The 21,288-nt window shown below is 36.3% G+C and overlaps 1 protein-coding gene across 3 annotated transcripts in view; it reads left to right on the plus strand.

Moving 5' to 3' along the window:
* CTNNA2 (catenin alpha 2) overlaps positions 1-21,288 on the plus strand; it is a gene marked incomplete at its 5' end in the record, with an annotated part of 461,863 nt that overhangs the window by 91,084 nt on the left and 349,491 nt on the right. For all 3 annotated transcript variants that reach the window (XM_082482395.1, XM_082482396.1, XM_082482397.1), the window contains one exon: positions 6,097-6,300. In XM_082482395.1, the coding sequence (XP_082338521.1) occupies positions 6,097-6,300 (204 nt within the window). The remainder of the gene's footprint in view (positions 1-6,096; positions 6,301-21,288) is intronic.

Below are 21,288 nucleotides of genomic sequence, written 5' to 3' on the forward strand. Positions count from 1 at the left end.
TTTCAAACTTTACTTTTTTTTTTTTTTTTCCCTCCTCATAGAGTCTCATATTCGATTCGGAACTGTATTATTATGCTCTCAAAGATGTCTTTCCTGTCTTTGAGGATATGAATCTGAAAAATCAATTCAACTTTCCTTCCTTGCACAGCATGAATTGTTTGTTGGGTTTTTTTTAGGTTTGGTTTGGGTTTGTGCATGTGTGGTTTTTTTTCCCAGTCGTTGCTTTTAAAATGTACCTTTTCTTAAATAAGAAGGTTATTTCCCATTAGAATAGAAGAAACTGATATTGGGCTTCTTTTATATGATTTGATAATTCTTTTAAAATTCATTTTTGCTTAATTACAGGAGGAAATAACTTTTGCTTAATTGGGGATTTTGTGTGTTTTAAAGAACAGAGCACAGTAAATTGTTTCAAGGGCACAATAAAGGCCATCATTACTTTTGTCATCCTTTAACACAATAGAAAAACTAAAGAAGCACAAGGAAATATTGAATTCCTTGTTCTCTCAGTCAGTGATTGAATGAGAGGTAATTAAGTGGGGAATTCTAGAGAAAGAGTATCTGTATGAATGTAAGAATCTGACCTTCCCTTTTACACACATACACACAACTATACGAACGGGAAAACTCTGCAGATCATTTTGTTGACGCGTTGCGTTTTTTTTTTTCTCCGAAAATATTATTTGTCACAATTTTCACTGTAAGTTACAGCAACTACTCTATAAACACACCTTTATATAATTTAAACACACCTTTATATCATTTAAAAGAAATGGAGAGTACAAGAGAAAATATTTAACTGTAATGTACTTAAGATGTTATCACAAGTCTAACAGTTTTCAAATAAGTCTCCAATTATATTTCAATTAATTTTCTTGGACTATGTTTCAGCAAGCCAAAAATTATGTACGTTTACACTAATCTGTCTGTAGTTGTAAAGAGGCTTGGAACATAAGTCCTGAATTATGGTGTCAGTCCTTGATTTATGGCTTAATGTTAGTTAACTAATTAGAAATGTAAAATGTTCCAATTCATTTACATTCATTGTTCATTAACTGGCTATCAAGAAGTGACTTGAGACTTTTGAAGGAATTTATTTAGCCAGATTTCCTGGCAACCTTTTTTTTTTTCTTCCTTCCAAGAAGACATTATTTCCTTGTTAACATAATGTTAATATGTGTGTAAGAACTTTGTACATGTCAGTAACGTAGTCTGAAGTGGCATTTTGATACCTAGCTTTCTTTGAAAAAGAGTAAAAACCTTCAGAAGCAAAAACTAGTGTCTCTGTGGGAACTGAATGTCAAGAGCTGTCATGTAGCAGGCTCTCATCCCCATTCTCTTTTTCCCAAAGCTCAAAAACCTGTTGTTCTTTTAAGATATTTGAGGAAACATATAGAATTTAAAATAAACGTCTATAATAATATTTCTGTATAACCATCTGTCAGCAGGTAACTATATCGTTATTTATTATATTTTTTAAAAAGTGTAGTTGTTCTGTTTCTTTACTTAGAACCTCTAAGGCTTTCTTTCCCAGCAGTGTTTCTTGTTATAAAAGCGGACTGAGAGGCCCAAAAATTAGTTCTGCTCAGTATGGTACGTTTTGTGTGACGTTAGAGTTAAGAAACCAGCCAGGCAAAAAAAATTAATTTGATGTTCCTGGTGGACAGCAAATTCAACCTAAGTCAGCAGTGCACCCTTACAGCCATGCAGATCAGCTGCCTACGAGGCTGCATTACTAAAAGTGTAGGCATTAGATCAAGGAGAGTGATTTTTGCCCCTATATTTGGCCTGTATGAAACCACATCAGACCCTCCAGGCCTGTTTTGGGGCTTCCCAGTGCAAGGAAGACTGACAGACTTAAACAGATCCAGCAGAGAACGCAAGATGATGAGGGGGCCGCAGGATGTGACAAATTGGGAGGGGCTCGCAGAACTGGGAATTTTTTGGACTGCAGGATATGAGGCTTTGAGGAGGGATCTTGTTGGTGTCTTCAACTGCCTAGTAGGGTGGTGTAGAGAAAATGGAGCTAGAGTCTACTTTGAGGTTCATGGTCTTGGGGTGAGCCGCAACTGGCCCAAGCTGAGTGAAGGAAAATTCTGTTTGGATATTGGAGAAAACAAACAAACAAAACAAACCATGAATGTGATCAAACACTGAAAAGGGGGCAGAGATACTTGGAAAATCTGCAAGGATGGAGATTTCATCTGGACTGGATGAAGCTTTGAGCAACCTGGCCTGATGTCAAAGTTGACTCTGCTTTAAGGAGGTGTTTAAAGCAGGTAACCTCAAGAAGTCCATTCCAACCTAAATTGTTCCGTGATTCTGAATTTTCTGCTTTACAGTGAGGAAAGATGGCTTGTATTAGTTATACAACCTCATAGATACACACTTTATTTAAAATGTAAATGGTGTTTGCATGTAACCTATACAGAACTTCCTAAATCTATTCACGCAGTATGAGATAGTTGCTCATGAAAATAGTGCGTTGGGTTTCAGCAGTCAGAGATACTGGAGATATTTGATCTATAGATTGTTCATCCTCAAGGCTCAAAAAGGATGGAAATATTCCAGAAATACGTTCTTCGTAGGTCCTTGGGTCTCATAGAAGACTGAGTGCAGGGTCTTCAGAAACGTCTAAGAAGAAAAATGTGATTCGTGACTTGCTGAGAGGCGTAAGATCTTCTGTTTGAAATTTACTGTGTAGGTAGAAAGCCTTACACCTATGGCTATAAGGAAAGAAGGAAAAATAAGGTATTTCTGAAAGGACTGGTTATGTTGCTGTAACTGATACATGAAAATTGCACCAGTGCTGTGTGGATGTTGTTTTGATCAAGTGTATGGGTTGAGAAAGAGGTTTGCTACAAATAGAATGTATGTTCGTTGGCTATTGGAAATCCTCTAGTATCTAGTAAAGAGTGCTTCCTGTCTTTGTTAATGACCACTTTTATGATATTTTTTTTTTAAAAAAAGAACACATGACCATTAACATGACCATTTTTCAGTCATTTTAAAAAACACAATCAGATCTGAATAAGAGAACACTGAAAATAATCGGAAACATGCAGCTAATTTTTTTTATAACTTTTTCTTACTAATGGCATAAATTGCTAAGATAGTTCATCTGATGCAATTTCAGTCTTGCTACTACTGAATGAAATATACTGTTTTGAAGATGAGTTTATATAGTTGATTTCTGAGAATCCCAATGCTTAAGAAGAATAGTGTGGTGGTGAACTTTATTCTTTAGGTATTATCATTTGACTGAAAAGCACAGCTACATAAATATGCATAAGCCCAACTCTTAAAATAATTTCTAATTTAGATACTTGTAAAAATCCTCTTCTCACTGCTGTGAAACATAGACCCTAGAAGACCCCTCAAAACTCATAATATTACAAAAGGTTGTGCATTGATAGGGTTAGAATCTGTGTGGTTTAGCCCTATAAGCTGAAGGTTAGTACAAAGACAAAGTTTTGGATTTTAGAAGAGCAAACGTGAGCTTACTCAGAGCTCAGGTGGGAGGAATTCCATGGGAAGCTTCCATGGAGGATAAAGGAGCTTGTGAGTGCTGGGAGTTTTTCAGGAACGCTCTCCTGGAAGCGCAAGACCAGTTTCGTCCCCTTTAAAAGTAAGAGAAATAGGTGGAGCAGGAGACCTCTTGGCTTAGCTGTGAGCTTTTGAGTCTGCTCAAAACCAAAAGAGAAGCGTACCAGAGATGGAAAAATAGATAAAATCCTGTTGAAAACTACGAGGGCATTGCCAGGGCGTGCAGATATGCAGTTAGAAAAGCAAAAGCTCAGCTTGAATTGAAATTGGCCAGAGATGCCAAAAACTACAAGAAAGGGTTCTTCAGGTACATAAACAACAAGCACAAACAGAAGGAAAATATTGGCCCGCTGTTAAACAGGAGAGGTGAATTAGTCACCAACAGTGCTGAAAAGGCAGAGGTTCTCAACACTTCCTTCACCTCTGTCTTTACCAGCACTGTTAGGCCCCAGGCCTTGGGAACAACAATTCAGGTTGATGAAAACACAGACCCACCGCCAGTGAAGGAAGAGTTGGTATGTGGAGTATTACAGGAGCTTGACCCCTACAAGTTGATGGCCCCTGATAATATCCACCCGAGGGTGTTCAGAGAGCTGGCTGATGTCATTGTGAGGCCACCAGATGGTGGTGGTAAATAGCTCTTTTTCAAACAGGCAATCTGTCACAAGTAGGGTCACCCAGGGATCACTACTGGGTCCATTGCTGTTTAGTATCTTCATAAGTGATCTGGATGATGGGATCAAGCGTACTGTGATGATGTTCACTGAGGACATGAAATGGAGTGGGGAAGTGGACACTTTGGAAGGGAGAGCCACCCTGCAGGAAGACCTGGATAGGCTGGAAGAGTGGGCTAACAAGAACCTTATGAAGTTCAACAAAGACAAATGTAAGGTCTTGCACCTGGGAAGACATAACTTAGCAGTGCAGCACAGACTAGGATCTACCCAGCTGGGGAGCTGCTCTATGGAAAGGGACCTGGGGGTCCTGGTGGACAATAAGATCAATATGAGTGAATAGTGTGCTGCTGCAGCAAAGAAAGCCAACAGGATGCTGGCTTGCATCTACGAGGGCATCACCAGCAGAGATAAAGGAGTCATTATCGCACTCTACTCAGCTCTTCTCAGGCCACAGCTGGAATACTGTGTTCAGTTTTGGTCCCACCCACACAAAAAAGATGTGGACACACTGGAGACAGTCCAGAGAAGGGCCACCAAGATGATCAAAGGGCTGGGAAGGTTGCCCTATGAGGAAAGGCTGAGAGAAGTGGGTTTGTTCAGCCTTGAGAAAAGAAGGCTTAGGGGAGACCTCATTGCCATGTTCTAGTACTTAAAGATTGGCTACAGAGGAGGTGGAGACTCCCTTTTTACAAGGAGTCACATGGAAAAGACAAGGGGTAGTGCGTACAAGTTACTCCTGGGGAGATTCCAATTGGACACAAGAGGAAAAAATTTTTACAATGAGAACAATCAGCCATTGCAATAATCTCTTGAGGGAAGTGATGGATTCTCCATCATTGGACCCTTTTAAGATTCAGTTGGACATAGTGCTGGGCCATCTTGTCTAGACTGTGAGTTTGTCAAGACAGTTGGACCAGCTGATCCTTGAAGTCCCTTCCAACCTGGTATTCTGTGATTCTATTTGATATTTGATAACACATTTGATATATAAAGTACACAACTATTTAGCAGTGATCATAATTTAAGAATTAAAATGTCTTTAATAGAAAACAGTCTTCGAAAATTATTTTTTTTTTCTGGTGGAATAAAGATATTTTGCTAACCAGTAGGCTATTTGGCAAATTAAAGACTTTTTCCTGATTTAAAAACAAACAAAAAATAATTGCAAAAGCCCTTAGAAAAAGGGTTTTAAAAGATGTGCTGCAGAATGGGAATCAAAGATATTTATCATTTTTTTTAAGTGTAATTATCTAATAATGGTTTTCTTGCAGTATTCGTTTCCTCATTTTTTTTTTTTGTTTAATACTGAGGTAATCTAGTAGCATTTCAACAGTGTAGTCTACTAATAAAAATAATCAAAATGAAGGAATTAGTTAACAGAGAAAGTTCAACTTTCTCTTCAGTCATAATTAACTTGCATCTTTCTTATGACTTTCCTAAATATTCAAGAAATTTTGAGAAGATTCAGGAAAGGATAATATTAGTTTACTTCAAGATTAAATATATACATATAAAATATAGAGGTAAAGATACACATACACATATTGCATGCATATTACAGTAGCTTGTATTGATTTGGTTTGTACTATGTTTCCCAAATATATATTTGAACCAATTGTGTTGCTCTTGACAGTAGTCAAGTCTTGATAGTAGTCTTTTATAACTATGGGTTGTGAATTACTTGTATATATTATTATTTTTTAATTTTATTTATATATTGGGATTTTAGATATTTCTGTAATATTGATTTTTCAGGAATTCAATAGATAAGTTATTTATATGAAAGACTAAAAGCCAGTGAAATAAGGGCACTTAAAAAATGCCGAAGACCCATGTACGCTTCTAATTTTTCCACTTGCATTTTGTTTTTTAGAACAAAATTATTTTAGACCCAATGACTTTCAGTGAGGCCCGCTTCAGGCCATCTCTTGAAGAAAGGCTGGAGAGTATCATCAGCGGAGCAGCGCTGATGGCAGACTCTTCGTGCACGCGAGACGACCGCCGGGAACGAATCGTAGCCGAGTGCAATGCCGTGCGGCAGGCCCTGCAGGATCTGCTCAGCGAGTATATGAATAACGTAAGTTATATGTTCTTACTACTGGCTTCGTTTTCAGTAGATGATTAAATCTTTCTGAGGCTAGCGCTATGACTTTAATAATTACCAAAACCAATAATGCGTCTTTATACCAGGAGTAAAGGTATGCTGTTTGAATTGTTTAACATTTTAATGGTATGCTATTTGAATGATATAACTTTTTAATATATTGCAAACGTTTGCCAGAAGTTCGGTACAATTAGTAGTTTGCAGGAATATTTTTCTTACCTGCAATGGAACTCTGAGCTCCCTGTAGCTTTAGCATTAAAGTTTCTTCTTATGTCATAAAGAGCCATCAAGTATTCCTTTTGAGGTAAAATACTTTTTTAATGAAAACTAAGGGCGAGCAATGTAAGTGGGAAATGGTCTTAGAATTATTGTCCTAATGAAAGTGAATACAGTTCATTTGCGACGTGATTTCCACTGTGCAATGGCGGTCATAGCGTTTGTTTGTTGGGGTGTTACCTACAGATACTCATGTGAGGTTGTCTGTTGTTAAACCATCGGGTTAAACCACTGAAGGTCTTCACCTGCTGTTGGAGGTAGTGACTTTAGCACCAGTGCTGTTCACACGAAGAAAGGTATCTGCAGTTTCTTAGAAACAGCTATCTGTGTATGGTTTCAGGAGGTGTTAAATTGTTCAACATGGTATCAAGGTGTAGTGCATAACCATTGTTCTGCATAAGTTATCCCAGAAAATTCTTTCCACCTAACATTGAGTTTTAAAACTCAGAAGTACTACTACTGTGTCCTTAGGAGGATGTGTGGAAAAGTCCTAAACAATGACAACAACCTGTTTTAAAATGCCCATTTGTTGTTGAGAATTTGTTTTTATTTAATTTTTTTTTTCATTTGACTAGAAATGTTTTATTTGTTTGAATTTATTGTTGAGAAAAGATGTTTTCCATTCTAAAAGTATGGTAGCTATCATTTGAAACAAGCAGTCATTCCATGAATGCTGTTCTGTGATGCTCTGGACACTGTGGACACTGGCTTTTAAGACTACCAAAAATTTTTACACTCTGGTTACCAACCTGCTTTACATGACGTGAAACGTTTGCAAACGGGTATCGAAGTGAGAATCCTAGACTTTGCTGTTTCTTGCCCGTCATTGCTACCAGGCTATCAGGTGGCATGTTTTGATCCCATTTTTCTGGAATCATCAAAATAAAGTTGAAAACATATAATCCTTTAACACTTCTATTTTCACTGGTACTGTTATAGTTCCTTGGTAGACTCATGCAATGCATTATCAACAGTGCAAAATTCAGTGCTTTAGTCATTTTATTGTACAGCTCGAAATTAACTATGACTTTTTTAAGGTAGTATTTCATAGAATAGAGGTACCTTAAGGAGTAGCTGTTTGTGTTGGTGCAGAATTTAAAAGCATATATAATTTGCTTTTTGTTTTTTATTAAGTGATAGTTGAAAGGTTCTTGTGAATGAAAGCAAAGGCTATGCTGGTTACGGGATAGAAATTATAGAGGTGGCATTAAATAACGAGTGATGAGACTGTGGTGCAAGAGAACTTGCTGGATTGCTTCCTACAGAATCTTGCTTTATAGAATTATTAGTTAAGTGTAATCTTTAAAAGTCTTTCAAAAAGCTTTGAGAACTGATGGATTGGAGAGCTTCCTATTTTATTGTGGTGCCTTTTTTTAAGTACATGTGTTTCTGGTAGCAATGCAATTTGCCCTTGGACCAGAAACATTCTTATTTTATTTTTGACCTCGTTTACAGACGAAGAAGAGTTTTGAATGACATTTAGGCATTTAAGTACCATTTATGTAGGCATTTATGACCACGTTAAAGGTGGCTAATATAGTTTCATGTTTTTTACTTAAAAACATATGAGCATCTGTTTTTATTGTTACCACAATATATTTTTGAAATTGTCAAATTTCAAAATTCAATAACTCTCCTTTTTTTTGGGGGGGGGAGGGGAATCCTGTTCTAATTAGTCTAAGCAGCGCAATTCCTATAATTTTTTATTTTCCTGCTTTATATTGGAATATGATCAATTTAAGCTATTTTTTACAGCTATTGGGTAAACATTGAATGAACTGAATGTATACTTAAGTTATTGAAAAGTGAAGAACTTTTAAGCACATCTGTGGTGGTAGAATTTGAGAATGGTCTTGCATTAAACTTTGTTTTCCAAGCTGATCTTAGCAGATATGAGAGATGGGATTCAGTTTACAGATTAATACACATAAATGTAGGTTTCTGTACATAGGTACAAACGGGTAAACTAGAGGCTTCAATTCAGTTGGTTAAAGATAGATGCCTAGTGCCATTTTTAACTACTAGTTTAGACAGTCCGGTGCTCATTTGAACAGAGGCTCCTCAATCTCCCACTCAGAATTTGGATCTACCGTGGGTCTCGTATCGTACCTGCCAGCCCCACTTCCATGTTGTGTATGCTCTAGGGAAGAACAAATGGACAAACTCCTACCTTTACTAAAGCATTTGAGCTTCAGTTGCTTAAGCTCCTGTCATAATTGATGGAGATCAGATCAATACTGCCAAAGGAACCAGAAGAGCTGTTCAGATGACTAAGTGTTATAACCTAGTATGGGGTAACTTAAACAGCTCTAGACTCCTCTGACTATATTAACTGAATCCCCATTAACTAGGATAGAAGATTAGGTACCTAGCTTATAGGCAGGTCCTGTTTAGGCATCTATCTAGAGACTGAAGTCACACTTTTGTCTGCCCTGGCAGAATCTACTTTAGTGTTTAACCATTTGCTTGAAACCTGGGGATGGGTTTTTTTGGGTTCAGAGTAATGCTAAGCATATTCATTATAACAAAGGATTTTTTTTAAAAGCTTGAATGAGTTTGGAAAGGGTCAAAGCTGAAAGGCATATACCAAATGTAACATGGATATAAGTCTGGTCAAGAGGTGGCTAGACTGTCAGACCACATTACCTTTGAGATGATTTGGTGAAGATGGACATCTGTAACATCTTCTGCCTATATAGCCTTAAACCACTGCAATTCTGCTCTCACTTTAAAGCCTGTGAAATTTAATGAGATGCTTTGGAGTTTTGCTGTTTGATACCTGGAAAATGACAGGTCGTTTTGGCTGATAACTGTCGATCAAATGTGCATACTGCTTTTGATGCTTGCCATGAGATACAGAACAAATTAAATATTTTGTGGCCATATTTAAAAGATACGGACAATGAAGTCCAGGATATTGGCAATGTGCTGTACAGTCAATGTTAGTTCAATCCTTCTCCAGCTTAAAATAGTTCCTTACAAGTTATCTACTTGTATGATTTGGGTTCAGAGGATTGCTTCTTTTTTTAGACAAAAGCATTTCTATTTTTCGGTTGTTAAATAGATTCTATATTCCCTTTTACCTGTTGGATATTCACACTGCAAAGTCCCGTATAAATTGGTTGCGGTTTGTGTTCTGTCTTACATTAAATTTTCATAGAAGCTAAGTAAAATATCGAGTGCAAAAGAACATACTCAGAATGGAGACATTGTTCTTGAAGCTTCACTGATCTTTTGCTTTTGCACCAGCGGATGGTATTGTAGGCATGAATCAGAAGCTGGAAGGTTTATAGGCAGCTGTATGAAATACAAGGTTGGCTATGTGATGCTGCGCCGTGCTTTCTAGCGTTTCAAATGATGAATGCTGAAGGCAATGCAAAGAGACAAAAGGGTTTTCCCTGGTTTTGTGCGTTAGAAAAGGTAATAGCTTCCAACTGAACAATGTAAGAACTTCTGCCTTTTAAGTAGTACAAGATATATAAGAAAACCTCCTCCACCTGCAGAACCCCTCCCCGTGCCCACCTCTTACTTAGAAAGTTCCCTGTAGAGAGGGATACATCTTTCTTCAGTGCTTCTGCGTGGCTTTTTAAGTACATCTGTCGTATCTCCCGGTATATTCCCTGCAACTGAGATTTTTTCTTTGCTGCTAGGTGCTTTACCAGACGCTAGTGGATCAATATGCTCCACTCCATAGGAAGGGAAAATTTAACACACATAACAGTGTTCTTTTCCGCATTCATCTACCCAGTTTTTACGGATCCATCACAGACTAACAAGTAGATAATTGTCATCTTACAATTAGTTATATGCCGGGGGTAAAATCTCCCTGTGTATTATCCAGAGTTTTACCAAAGTAAGTTAAAGCTGTTTTGCACTTCAGAGAACTGGACAGACAGATGCCACAGGTTGTCTTATCTTTTGGTGAGGAGGACACAAGATTGGTGAAACAAAACTTCGAGAGCTGAGGCACAGGGGTATGAGTTTAAAAAAACTGCGGATACTCACTTTCAAAATGTTGGCAACCGAATATGACAAGGAATTCTGTAAAGAGAAGGATAAGGCAGATTTCAATGCAGATAAGTAAAAATAATGCTGGGTTTGCAGTTGCATTATTTTCTATTATAAAGCAAAAATGTATTTGGAGAACTGAGAAAACACGTGGTTGGAAAGGTGTGTTTTGGTTCCTTCTCCCTTCTGCTCAGATAAACGTTGGTTTGTTCCATTTGCTACGTGTCATATAAGATTTTTTTAATCTTTTTTTCAAGCTGTCTTCACAAATATTCGTATGTTCTGGTCCCAATTCAGAGATTATTTAAGCAATTAATATTGTGGAAGGTTTTTGAATTATTATTGCTGCAGGAAAATTAGTCCCCAGGATCTTACTAGTTCTATGAATAATTACGCATTTGTATAGTGTATTGCCTTGACAGGAGTCTCACAGTACATAAGCTCTCTGCAAGAACTTCTATGGACATAAGACGTAAACTGTTTTGTTATTATTTGTGGATCTGGTAATGTGCATTAGTTTCCTTTGTCCTATCTGTAGCTCTGTTGAAATATTTTCCCGGCATTGTATCTATTATTTATATGCTGAACTCAGCTGAACTTTCAAATCTTTTGTTTCTGGGAAGGAACAGCAGGAGGAATCTCAGTCTGCTGGGTCATATGACTTTTTTCTATCTCTCACAGAAAATTGGTAGGGGTTTTTTTTCAGATTCTTACGTATGTGTGATAAATCCCATTATTTATTTCAAAATAAAATTACATTCCTAAATTTCTAGCCTACAGAGAAGAACTAAATACAGGTCCGTGGAAGCTCTCAATAAAATTGTTTTCCATTTGTCTAAATGAACAAATTATTTAACGGGTGGTTAGTTCTGATTGTGGTCTAGTTTCCTGCTGGTTTACTCCCCTGGATCCTTCTTGATTTGTATTGCAGGCTGTCAGGGAGCAAAAATCCTAGAAACTTCAGAGTTCCAGGTCTTAAACTCAGACTCCGGGATTAGAAGTACACTGCCAAATTCATGTGACCCAACAGTGGGCACCCTTCCTAGCAAGCATCAGGGTGCTGCTGTGGTGATGTCTGATTAGAATAAAAAAAAAAGAAGAAAATGATATTTTTAGGAAAATATGCTTAAAAAGGGATCCTTTGAATTCCCTCTGACACCATAGTTCTGTGTCGCACGAAGAACGAATTTTGGGTTTCTGGGGTGTATCAAAGAGAAATTTGGAAAGCAGTTGACAAGTGAGTAAGCCGTGACCATTTAAGACCCCTCTAATCACTTGAATACTGGCTTGGCATTAATTCAAGTCTACGTTTGAAAAGGCATTTCCTGTCTGGTTCAAATACAAGGATATCTTAGATCTTTGGGCTTGTTATTAAGCCAACATTCATCCTCATACTTTCCTTTTCCTCTCACCCAGTGCTCCTGCTCCCCGCCACAGCCAACATTGTAGAAGAGCTTGGGGTTTGCTTTTATTGTAATTGGGTTTGGGGACAGGGAATGTTTCTATGTATCCAAGTGGAATGAACAGTCCTTTATGAAGTCCTTGTATTACTACTGATGATTTAATGTATAGAGTTGAGGAACAGGGCACTGCAGGCTAGGCTTTTTTTTTTGTTGATATTTTACTGATATTGCCATAGGAATACATTGCTTAGTGTTTTCTTTTTGTAATCTTGCTCTCTAAATTTACTACCCACTCCAGATGTCTTTTCACTGTAACCGAGATGCTACAGGCTCTAATTCCTGTTTCCTATAGAGAAGAAAATGTCATATCTTGAAAATGCAAAATATAAGAAGAACGAATGAGAAAACACAAGTCTACAGGCAGTTTTTCTTCGCAAGTATATCACTGAAAAATTTGAATCACTTAAAGTAAAATTATAGTGCTGCAGTACATGACAATGAAACGTCCTTAATGGACAGCTGAAGTTATTGTGCTTGATTGGAGAATGAAAAAACATGATAGCAAATGAAAATCTATAAACTCTCAAGATACCGTCAGCTTCCGTATTTAACAGGTCCATCTGAATTCATATTTAAGAGAAAAGTAATAATTCTTTTGTATGTTTCAGCTCTGGTGCTGACTTGCATAATGTTAATCTGGGTGACGCTGAGCAGTAAATTACAGTTATGAGACAGAGAAATGTCCGTAGATGTCCTGAGATGAGTGATCATGGATGATTGACATGTGATTTGACTGCTGGGTCATCAGGATCAACTGATTTAGGGATGACTGACTCAGCAGGACAATTTTTCCATTGATACAGTTGTTGAGTTAGTAGCATTCTGAATAATTTTTAGAGGACAATGGCTTGTATAAGGCTTCCTACTGTATTTCAAGCTGGACATAAGCTATTTTACTATTCATTTTGCTGTTTCAGAGGCTATATGAGCAGTTTTGTCTTTCCTAACTTGGAAGAAACAAGTCCAAACACAGTAGTTGTGACTGGAGGAATAGGATGTGTTCCCAAATGGGCAAATGTTTTATGATGTGCCACAGCATTGCTTCTCAGGCGGTTTACGTTTCTTTGCATTTATGCCTCCCTCCTGAGTGCCTCGATTTCTCACGACTGTACATAAATCACTAACTATGCTACCTACAATGTAACTGGAGCCACCTTTTAAGGAACCTTCTGACTCTTCTTTTTTGATGATATCATCAGGGCCTTGTAGGGATGCCCAATGTTTTTTTATAGTTTTAAAGAAATGCTGCACCACTTACAATCGCACAAGTGAGTTTCGGTCATTCCTATACTTTCTGGTTTTGTAAGTTCATGTTCAGTGTTTGTTTTGTTTTTCCTGGCAGATCCAGAGAATCATATTGATGTTTTCCATCAGAAACAAATAGAAAAGCCCTGCGAGAAAGTAGGACTTTATGGCTTGGAAATGACAGATATGCTAACACTATTTGTGTTGACTTCAGGTTCTAGTGCTTGCAAATTTATACAGCCCTGTGGTGTTTCATCTGTTTGAACCAGTAGATTTTAAAATTTACTGAATTAATATTTGTGGGAGGAAATGTTGTTTCTGAACCACAGTATTGATAGCTTTTCCCCAATGGTGTCCAATGGAGAACATTTTATAGGTGACTCCTGTATGCTCTTTGTCTTTCAAGTCACACCACAATATATCATGAGAAAAGTTTTGTGTCTTCTGTTAAAATATAAATAAGGCACATGAGGGTTTTGGAATCTAAGGCTGAATTGCTATATTAGGTGCAGTGATGTTTCTGACAAGATATTTCCCTCCAAACTAGTGTGGAAATTTTCTAGATATCCAGTGAATCCAACCAAGTGCCTGCATGTGAGGGCTGATTTTTCACTTTCTTTTATGTCTTTGTATAATTAATGAAGCCCACTGATTGACCTGAAGGGCTGGGAAAAAAAAAAAGGTCTAAATCATGTTACATTCTCTTGTATTCTCTTTCTTATTATGACTTTATTGTTATTTCATTATGAAGTAAACTGCACTTTTAAGGATCTGTTTAAATCTAAACATACTCGTTATTTGAAACCATTCATTTAGTATTTCCGTATCTGAGGTGTGAAGGTGAGCTTCCCTGGAGCTGCAAACATTGCAGCAGGCTGATTTATGTAGACTTGTCCAATACTTTTTAATATTCAAATGTCTTGATAGATGGTGCGTCATGAGGCTACCAGGCTTTCCAACTTAACTTTCCAAATCACATTAGATGAAGGGTGCAGGGGCGGCAGATATTTTATTCTCTTTATGTGGGTAAAAAATCCTATAGACCGAAACGTCTCAGGATAGTTTCTGGGTAATATTTTGCATAGCAAACCATCTCATGTAGATCTGAGGAGTTACGAAAGAGCTCCTTCATACTACTTCCATGTTTATCCTGTCTGTTCCACTTAATATTCCTGTTGGTGTTACTTTGGATACTGTGATTGGGACTGTTATCTGAACCATTTGGTTCTCAGCTGCTGATGATATTTTTTTCAGATTTTTCTGTATTTTATATCCCATCATCTCTTTTCTTGTTGGAAATTAGTAGAGAAGCCAAACAGAAAGCAAGCCAGGGACCAGTAGGATTTTTAAGCAGGCATATGCTCTGTTTACAGGAATCAAGCTTTAAAAAGTACTATATCTTATCTTAAAGGTCTTTTCCAATCTAAATGATTCTATGATTCTCTACTGTGTAGCATTCTAAAGTACCTCTTCTAATTCAGGTAATGTTATGTTAATATATTGCCCAAAATATCATGTCATCTTTGTCACTAAATGTTTTTAAAGTATAGGTAAGAGGAATGATAGAAGCACATGTGATCCAGTTTTGGAGAAGAGGGTTAAACTGAGTGACAAGAGCCCTATATAAATGTGTTTGGGTTTTTTTTTTTATGATTTTAAACCCAAGTTGCACTCATTCAGAGCTGGTTCAAGAGACAAGAATGGTTCACCTTTTCAAAGGCATTCTTATTCTTTTGGTTTTTGTCGGAAACACCTTGCCAAGAGCAATATGTTTGTTTGTGTTGGTCACTAACATAGAATTGGGAAGACAACTCCCACTTCCCTTCTCAAAATTCTGTGAATTGAAAAGAAAAAAAAAAAATTCCAAATCCCATCTGAAACAAATATAAAAGACTTGTATTTTTTTTTTTATACTTGGATGTATATGCCAATATGGGTAGGCTCATAAAATATACTGGAGACCTGTGAGAAATTAAGTACAAGGAAAATGGGGATGGAGTAAGATTAATGAAAGATGTCGATAGGATTGACACTCAGTTTTATCACACTTGTGCAGTAGCAAAGTTCTTTCTGCTGTCTTGTCTAGGTTCCACTACAATGTATTCAAATTGCCATTTCACATTTTATATAATGTCTGGCTTTTCAAGAAGTATCAAAAATAGCTCTTATGCCTTTATTTTCAGCTGCTATGAAGCAGTTTATAAGAAAGATTGAAAACAATATCTTTTCAGAAAATAATAATACCTATATATAGCGGTAAATATAACTTTGTTTATAATAATAATAAATTGTCGTGTGACTCAAGTTTTGGGGAATTTTAAAATATAGAATGACCAGATTTACAATTAAAACAGAAACAATTGTCTTCACACTTGTGGTTTTGGTGGTGGCGGTGTTTTTTTAACGTTCTTCATCCTTTTTTCTTCTCAGGCCCCAGTACTACTTATACACGTATAAAATTAACCATCTGTTAAGTTGTGGTGGAATTCAGTCACAAATTTAACTGTTTTGCCCAAGATTATTATATCAACAGTCCTGTTTCCTTGGGGTCACAATGTCTAACAACTTCCAAAGCACCAGGTCAGCCAGAGGTATTATATCTTCCACACCCCTCTTGACATCCTTGTCAGTTCACATAGAAAAATAATACCTAATCCAGCATTAGCTCACTCAACTTCTAAGAAATATATTAAATAATAATTATTTTCTTGCTGTCTCGTATAGTCTTTTTAATAATTAATATTTCTAATATATTTTAAATTTATATTAGATCTTTTTTTCTCTTGATTTTTTTGGTTTTTTCCTTTCTTTGCCTTTAAAAATACTGGGTGCCTAACCAAGGAAACACTACGTTTTCCACATGTAAATTCAAGTGTTTCAATCTCATAAAGAATTTAAATATACAGGAGAATTCTATAAATTACAGTTGCTCCTTTCTTTGCCGTTTATCTTAGTAGGAAGGAATGGCTAGTGCTTAAGTCACACGCCTGGAAGTAAAGTTATTTGCCCTTTATCACTGTTTTTGTACATTCATATAATGCTTAGTCTTTCTGGGCCTCTGTTACTCCAACGTTAAAATTGAGGTCATGTCATTCTTAATTCATTAAAGTTTAAGTGACTTGACATTTCCACATAAAAAAAATAATTCTGTAATAGCATTGCAGTATTTGTGTAATTGTGGTGTCTGACTGTTTTAGGGTGTGCATAATGTCTGTCTCTTCAAAGACATAGGATTTCTCTCAATTTAATTTCTTCCTCCTTGAAGACTACCTGAATCTCCTTAGCACATGTACTCAATTTTTGCTATAACCGGGCAAATAATGAATTTTTTTTTTGTTTGCCTGTTGAACTGAAAACTGGGAGAAGAATAACATGTGACAGAATGAAATGGGTACAGTACAGCAGTCACGGGGAAGAATACATGGGATTTCTTTTTGATTATTTTTTTTTGTTTGTTTCTGACCGAACAACCCAAACTGCTTTCCTATAAAATGTGATATGAATTTCCTACATGCCATAGTTTGGAATAAATGATTTACTAAGTGGACCACAGGTTCATCAATACTTTGCCTCCAGAAAACTTGCCTGTTTTGACAAATGTATTTATTATTCCTATTTGTTCTACCGCATATATGAATGTATGCACACAAAATGTCTGGCTATGCTTCTGATACCTTATCAAAGTACGCGCTCGTTTTAAACTCAGTGTATTCGACAACAAATGTTTCTTTGGGGGAAAAAAAGAAAAAAAAAAAAAAAGCATTGCATTGTCTTCCAGTGATCTTTCATGTTCTAGCTCATTTTATTTTGCATTAATTAGTTTTGTTTTTTCTGAAGTGTGTCCTTACGGAAGTAATGACTTCTGCATCAGTGCTTTTAATATGCTGGAAAGCATTTCCTTAATGTTTGCAAGACTTAGGCTATCTGAAAATAATGTTGTTAAAGCTATTTGTTCACCTGTAGAAAAGTCCTTTATCAATCTTGTGTATATAGTGGGATTCATAACTCCTATAATTTTTCTTTGTACTGAAGTTAGCATTTATGGGTCATTAATTTGTTGTTTTTCCATGTCTGCAAGTCAATACCAGTATGGGAGAAGTTTTTCATACATTTTATACTATAACAATGGCAATATGATGATTAGCTCTATGTATAGCTGCTTTTGGTGTATGGATCTTACTTTCAATATTTGTACAGTCCAGATTAACATTGCTGTGCGTTGTACTCTTTTGGATGCAAAGCAAAATATTCCCAATGCTTACAGAGTTATTGAGAATGCATCAAAATAAAGTAAGCATGGACCTAGTGAAATTAGTGAGCTATCAGAAAACCACGTCAAAAATCTGTGTCTCCCGGTGGCTACAAAAATCTCTTTTGTTCGCTTAACATTGGAGATTTTTTTTTGGTGTGCATAACGTGTCCAAATTCTGGTAATCACGTGGAAAACCTGAAGGCAGCAATGGAAACATAAGGAGTAAATTAGCTGTGCACATTTGTTTCTCTGAGATACTGTTACTCTGCAGGTGAGCTGAGGAGGGAGTAGCTGTTAAGAGGCTTGGGTTCTGTAAGTGTGCAAGTGCACACTATGAGCTATGTATTATGAAGTGCATATTTGCCCTTCTTTAGGAAATAAGTCTATATAAGTCCTCTTGAGCATTGTCAAAATCTGATGTAGCCGACTGTATTAACGTCATGATATACATTAAAACAGCTTTGAGCAGTTTGTACTAGGCTTGTTCCTTCCCATTAAAAGCTGGTAGGAAGTCACGTCGAAAGAGGGGAAGGACAGAGGATGCGAAGTGAAATTTGTCCCATTTAGCACATTAGAGCATCATTTCGATAGTCAAGGCTAGGCACAGGCAAAGGTCAAAACTCTTTTTGTATTAGTAATGTCATTACAGTATTTCCACTTCGATTAGCAATCAAATCTGCAAAACTAGAAAATTACATTAGTGTGTGTAAACCTCCAGTTTATGTATCCTGCATTGGTTTGCATTATTTGTTTTTCGTTTACACAAGGGGTATTTTTACAAATGACAACAAGGCACTGTAAGGTAGCGATAGAAAAATTCAATATCATTCAGAGAATTGTCATCTGAAATGATGGTATTAGATGTCCAGAAGAGGGCACACTTGCACACCAGAAATGTTTTCTACCTCACTAAAGATCTGCATGCCGATGTGGTATAGCCGTAATCAAAGAAAAAGGTAATAATACAGAAAATTAAGAGGTTACCTTGTTAGTAGGTATGGGACCTTTAGAAAAACAAATAATCAAAAGGCTATTTGGGGAAAAACCCACCACATTTTAGTCAAATTAATATTAAGTGCATGAATTATCAAATAGAAATCAGGTGTTAAGTTCTACTTACATTTTTGAAAGGCACTGATGTTTTGATTTCAATAAGGAATTTGGCAGGCAAGGGGTAAAAGCCTCCCCTTTTTGAAATTATTTCAGAGTAAGATGTGTGATGCAGAGCTCAAGAACATATGCATTGTGTAATACAAGCTAATTAATAGTCAAATATATGATAATAGGAAATGAGATATATCGGTGTTCAGTGGGATTTGATATTTGACCTGGTAGGTTATCTTATGACTTCCTAAATACAGTAGAATTGCAAGGACAAATATGGCTTGTGACACAGCAACTAGTAACTTTTTCCAGAATTGTATATTAGCCAGACGCTGGGAGCACATGTGGTTTATTTTTGTATTTTTACTTGAGAAATGAAAGACAGAAAAAGCGTCTCTACCGTAATAGAGGATTGTTTCATTTCTTTTTAAAAGACTGAGCTGAAGGAATAATAATTTTGGTTTGTATTCTTACTGGAATTTTAAGTATTTTTCCAGTTTTCACAACATTTAATAGCATTTGGAAACTTTGCCAGAACCCTTCCTTTTAATAGATATTGCAACTGTTTTAAGTATTTTAGCATGCATTTGGCTTCAGCATGGTGAAATGAAACATTTTGTGAAATTCATTTATCTATAGTAAAGCTTTAAGCAAATCTGCTTTATAAAGTAAGCTGCTCTTAAGTTTAGGATATCATATTGAACACACGTTTTCACAACACATATGTTACATTGTTTTTTTATGTTTGTCACATTAATTAACTGCCACCTTGAGCAATTCTTTCATTTGTTAAGCAATTATTTAAAAACAAAAACCAAAACAACACTAGGAGAGTGACAACCCGGATGGATGCACTATAATTGCAATTATGCATTAGCATTGCAATGAAGTTTATTCAATTCAATGTAAAATCAGAGATCCTCAGAATAAAATTCTGCAGCTTTAAGTGGTCAACGACTGAGCTCTTTCTGACATGATCTAAAATACCTTGGGGCATGATGTGTAGTAATGTAGTTACTATAAGGCTGTCAAATGCATTGCCAGATAGTATTTGAATCCTGGGATCAGATAAATTAGATTTTAATTGGGTTTTAAGGGTAAGCAAGATAAGTAGATAAGGTAGAATTAACCAGAGACATATTAACGTAATGAAACCTTTGGTTCTCTTAAAGCCATTTTATTAAACACCGTACAATCCTTTGTTGAAAAGAGACGTCATGGTAGAGTGGAAAGAGATTGGCAGAGATAGGTAAGATGAACAGTGGTATCTAAAGCAATCACGTAAACACATTATCTGGAGCACCGCAAACCCAAGAAACTGGAGAAAATTGCATTAGTTGTGTTTAGTGTATTAGTTGCATTTTGTAGGGAAAGAAAACAAATAAACAAAAAGTCTAAAACTGAATTTTCCCAAGCTGGTGGGACCGTTCACCCAGAGAATTTACTGACGCTGTTGGATGGTGGGGTGGTTTTGTTTCTCATAGAGCAGAACAGAAGCTGCTGCGACGTGAAACGGCCAGAACACTTGCTTGTGTGTTTCTGCTCTCTATGAACTATCTTATGATGTTTTTGCTCAGTGGAATTTTTATTTTTATTTAGATGCACGACCCTTCTTCTGGTAACTTCCTTTTGTCCTCCACGTAGGCACATTCAGATGATGAAAATTTTAAAACAGTTCTTTCAAGCACTTGAACTCATTTGTTATTCCATTAGTTTATCTTTAAGCACATTTCTTTATCATTTAATGCTGAACAATATTTTTAATGACTAAAGACCTTATAATGCAAACTTTAATGGGAATAATTTATTACATAAATAAAAACAGGAGTCCGTCTCATGCATAAGACTCCATAATTGCATTAAGTATCCTGAAAGAGTAAGTTGAGGTTTTTTTAATTTTCTTACAAAAATAAGAAGAAAAAATAAAAGGAAAGAAGAGAGAGAAAAGAGCAAGAAAGTGAGAGGAGGATTTTTTTGGTTGTTGATGTCAGTCATAAATACATTAATTCATAACAAAATTATGTCTTTTTCTTCTGGCTGGCTAGGTGAACACAAACCCTTATGCCTCATGGAGTGCTTCTGATTTCTGCTTATAGGATTAGGACCATAGAGCCAAATCCCATCCATGTCAATGAAGAGTCATTCAACTTTACACAAATGCGTGAGGAATTTAGTCAGGAATATAAAATGCCTGACTTCCAGTATACAGATATCCCCAGGAAAGGCAGTAAGGCTAACTCTCAAGTTTTAAAACTTAATTATATACATTATTAGATTTGGGTCTTGGGTTTTATGGGAGCTGGTTCACCCTGATGTGTTCTGCATGGATAGCCATCACATGATTAATCCAAATGTTCAATTGTAAGCATTTCGTCAATGTGAATCTAAATTAAAGTTATGAAATCAGATGTTTAAAAAAACAAAGCATAAAGTAGTTAGTGTTTTGCAGTTTTGCATCATGATTTAACTACTGCAGTAGAAATAGAAGTGATTTTTTCTTTTTTTTTTTTTTTTGTCAGAAGCTATCAAGGAACTTTGTTTAAAGAAATCTGCCCACACCTTAGATGAACATAAATTTTATTTCTCTCTTCAAACAATTTTTTCTCCCCTTTC

The sequence above is a fragment of the Vanellus vanellus genome (assembly GCF_965231255.1).
Source record: "Vanellus vanellus genome assembly, chromosome: 4".
In the NCBI taxonomy this organism is placed as follows: Eukaryota; Metazoa; Chordata; class Aves; order Charadriiformes; family Charadriidae; genus Vanellus; species Vanellus vanellus.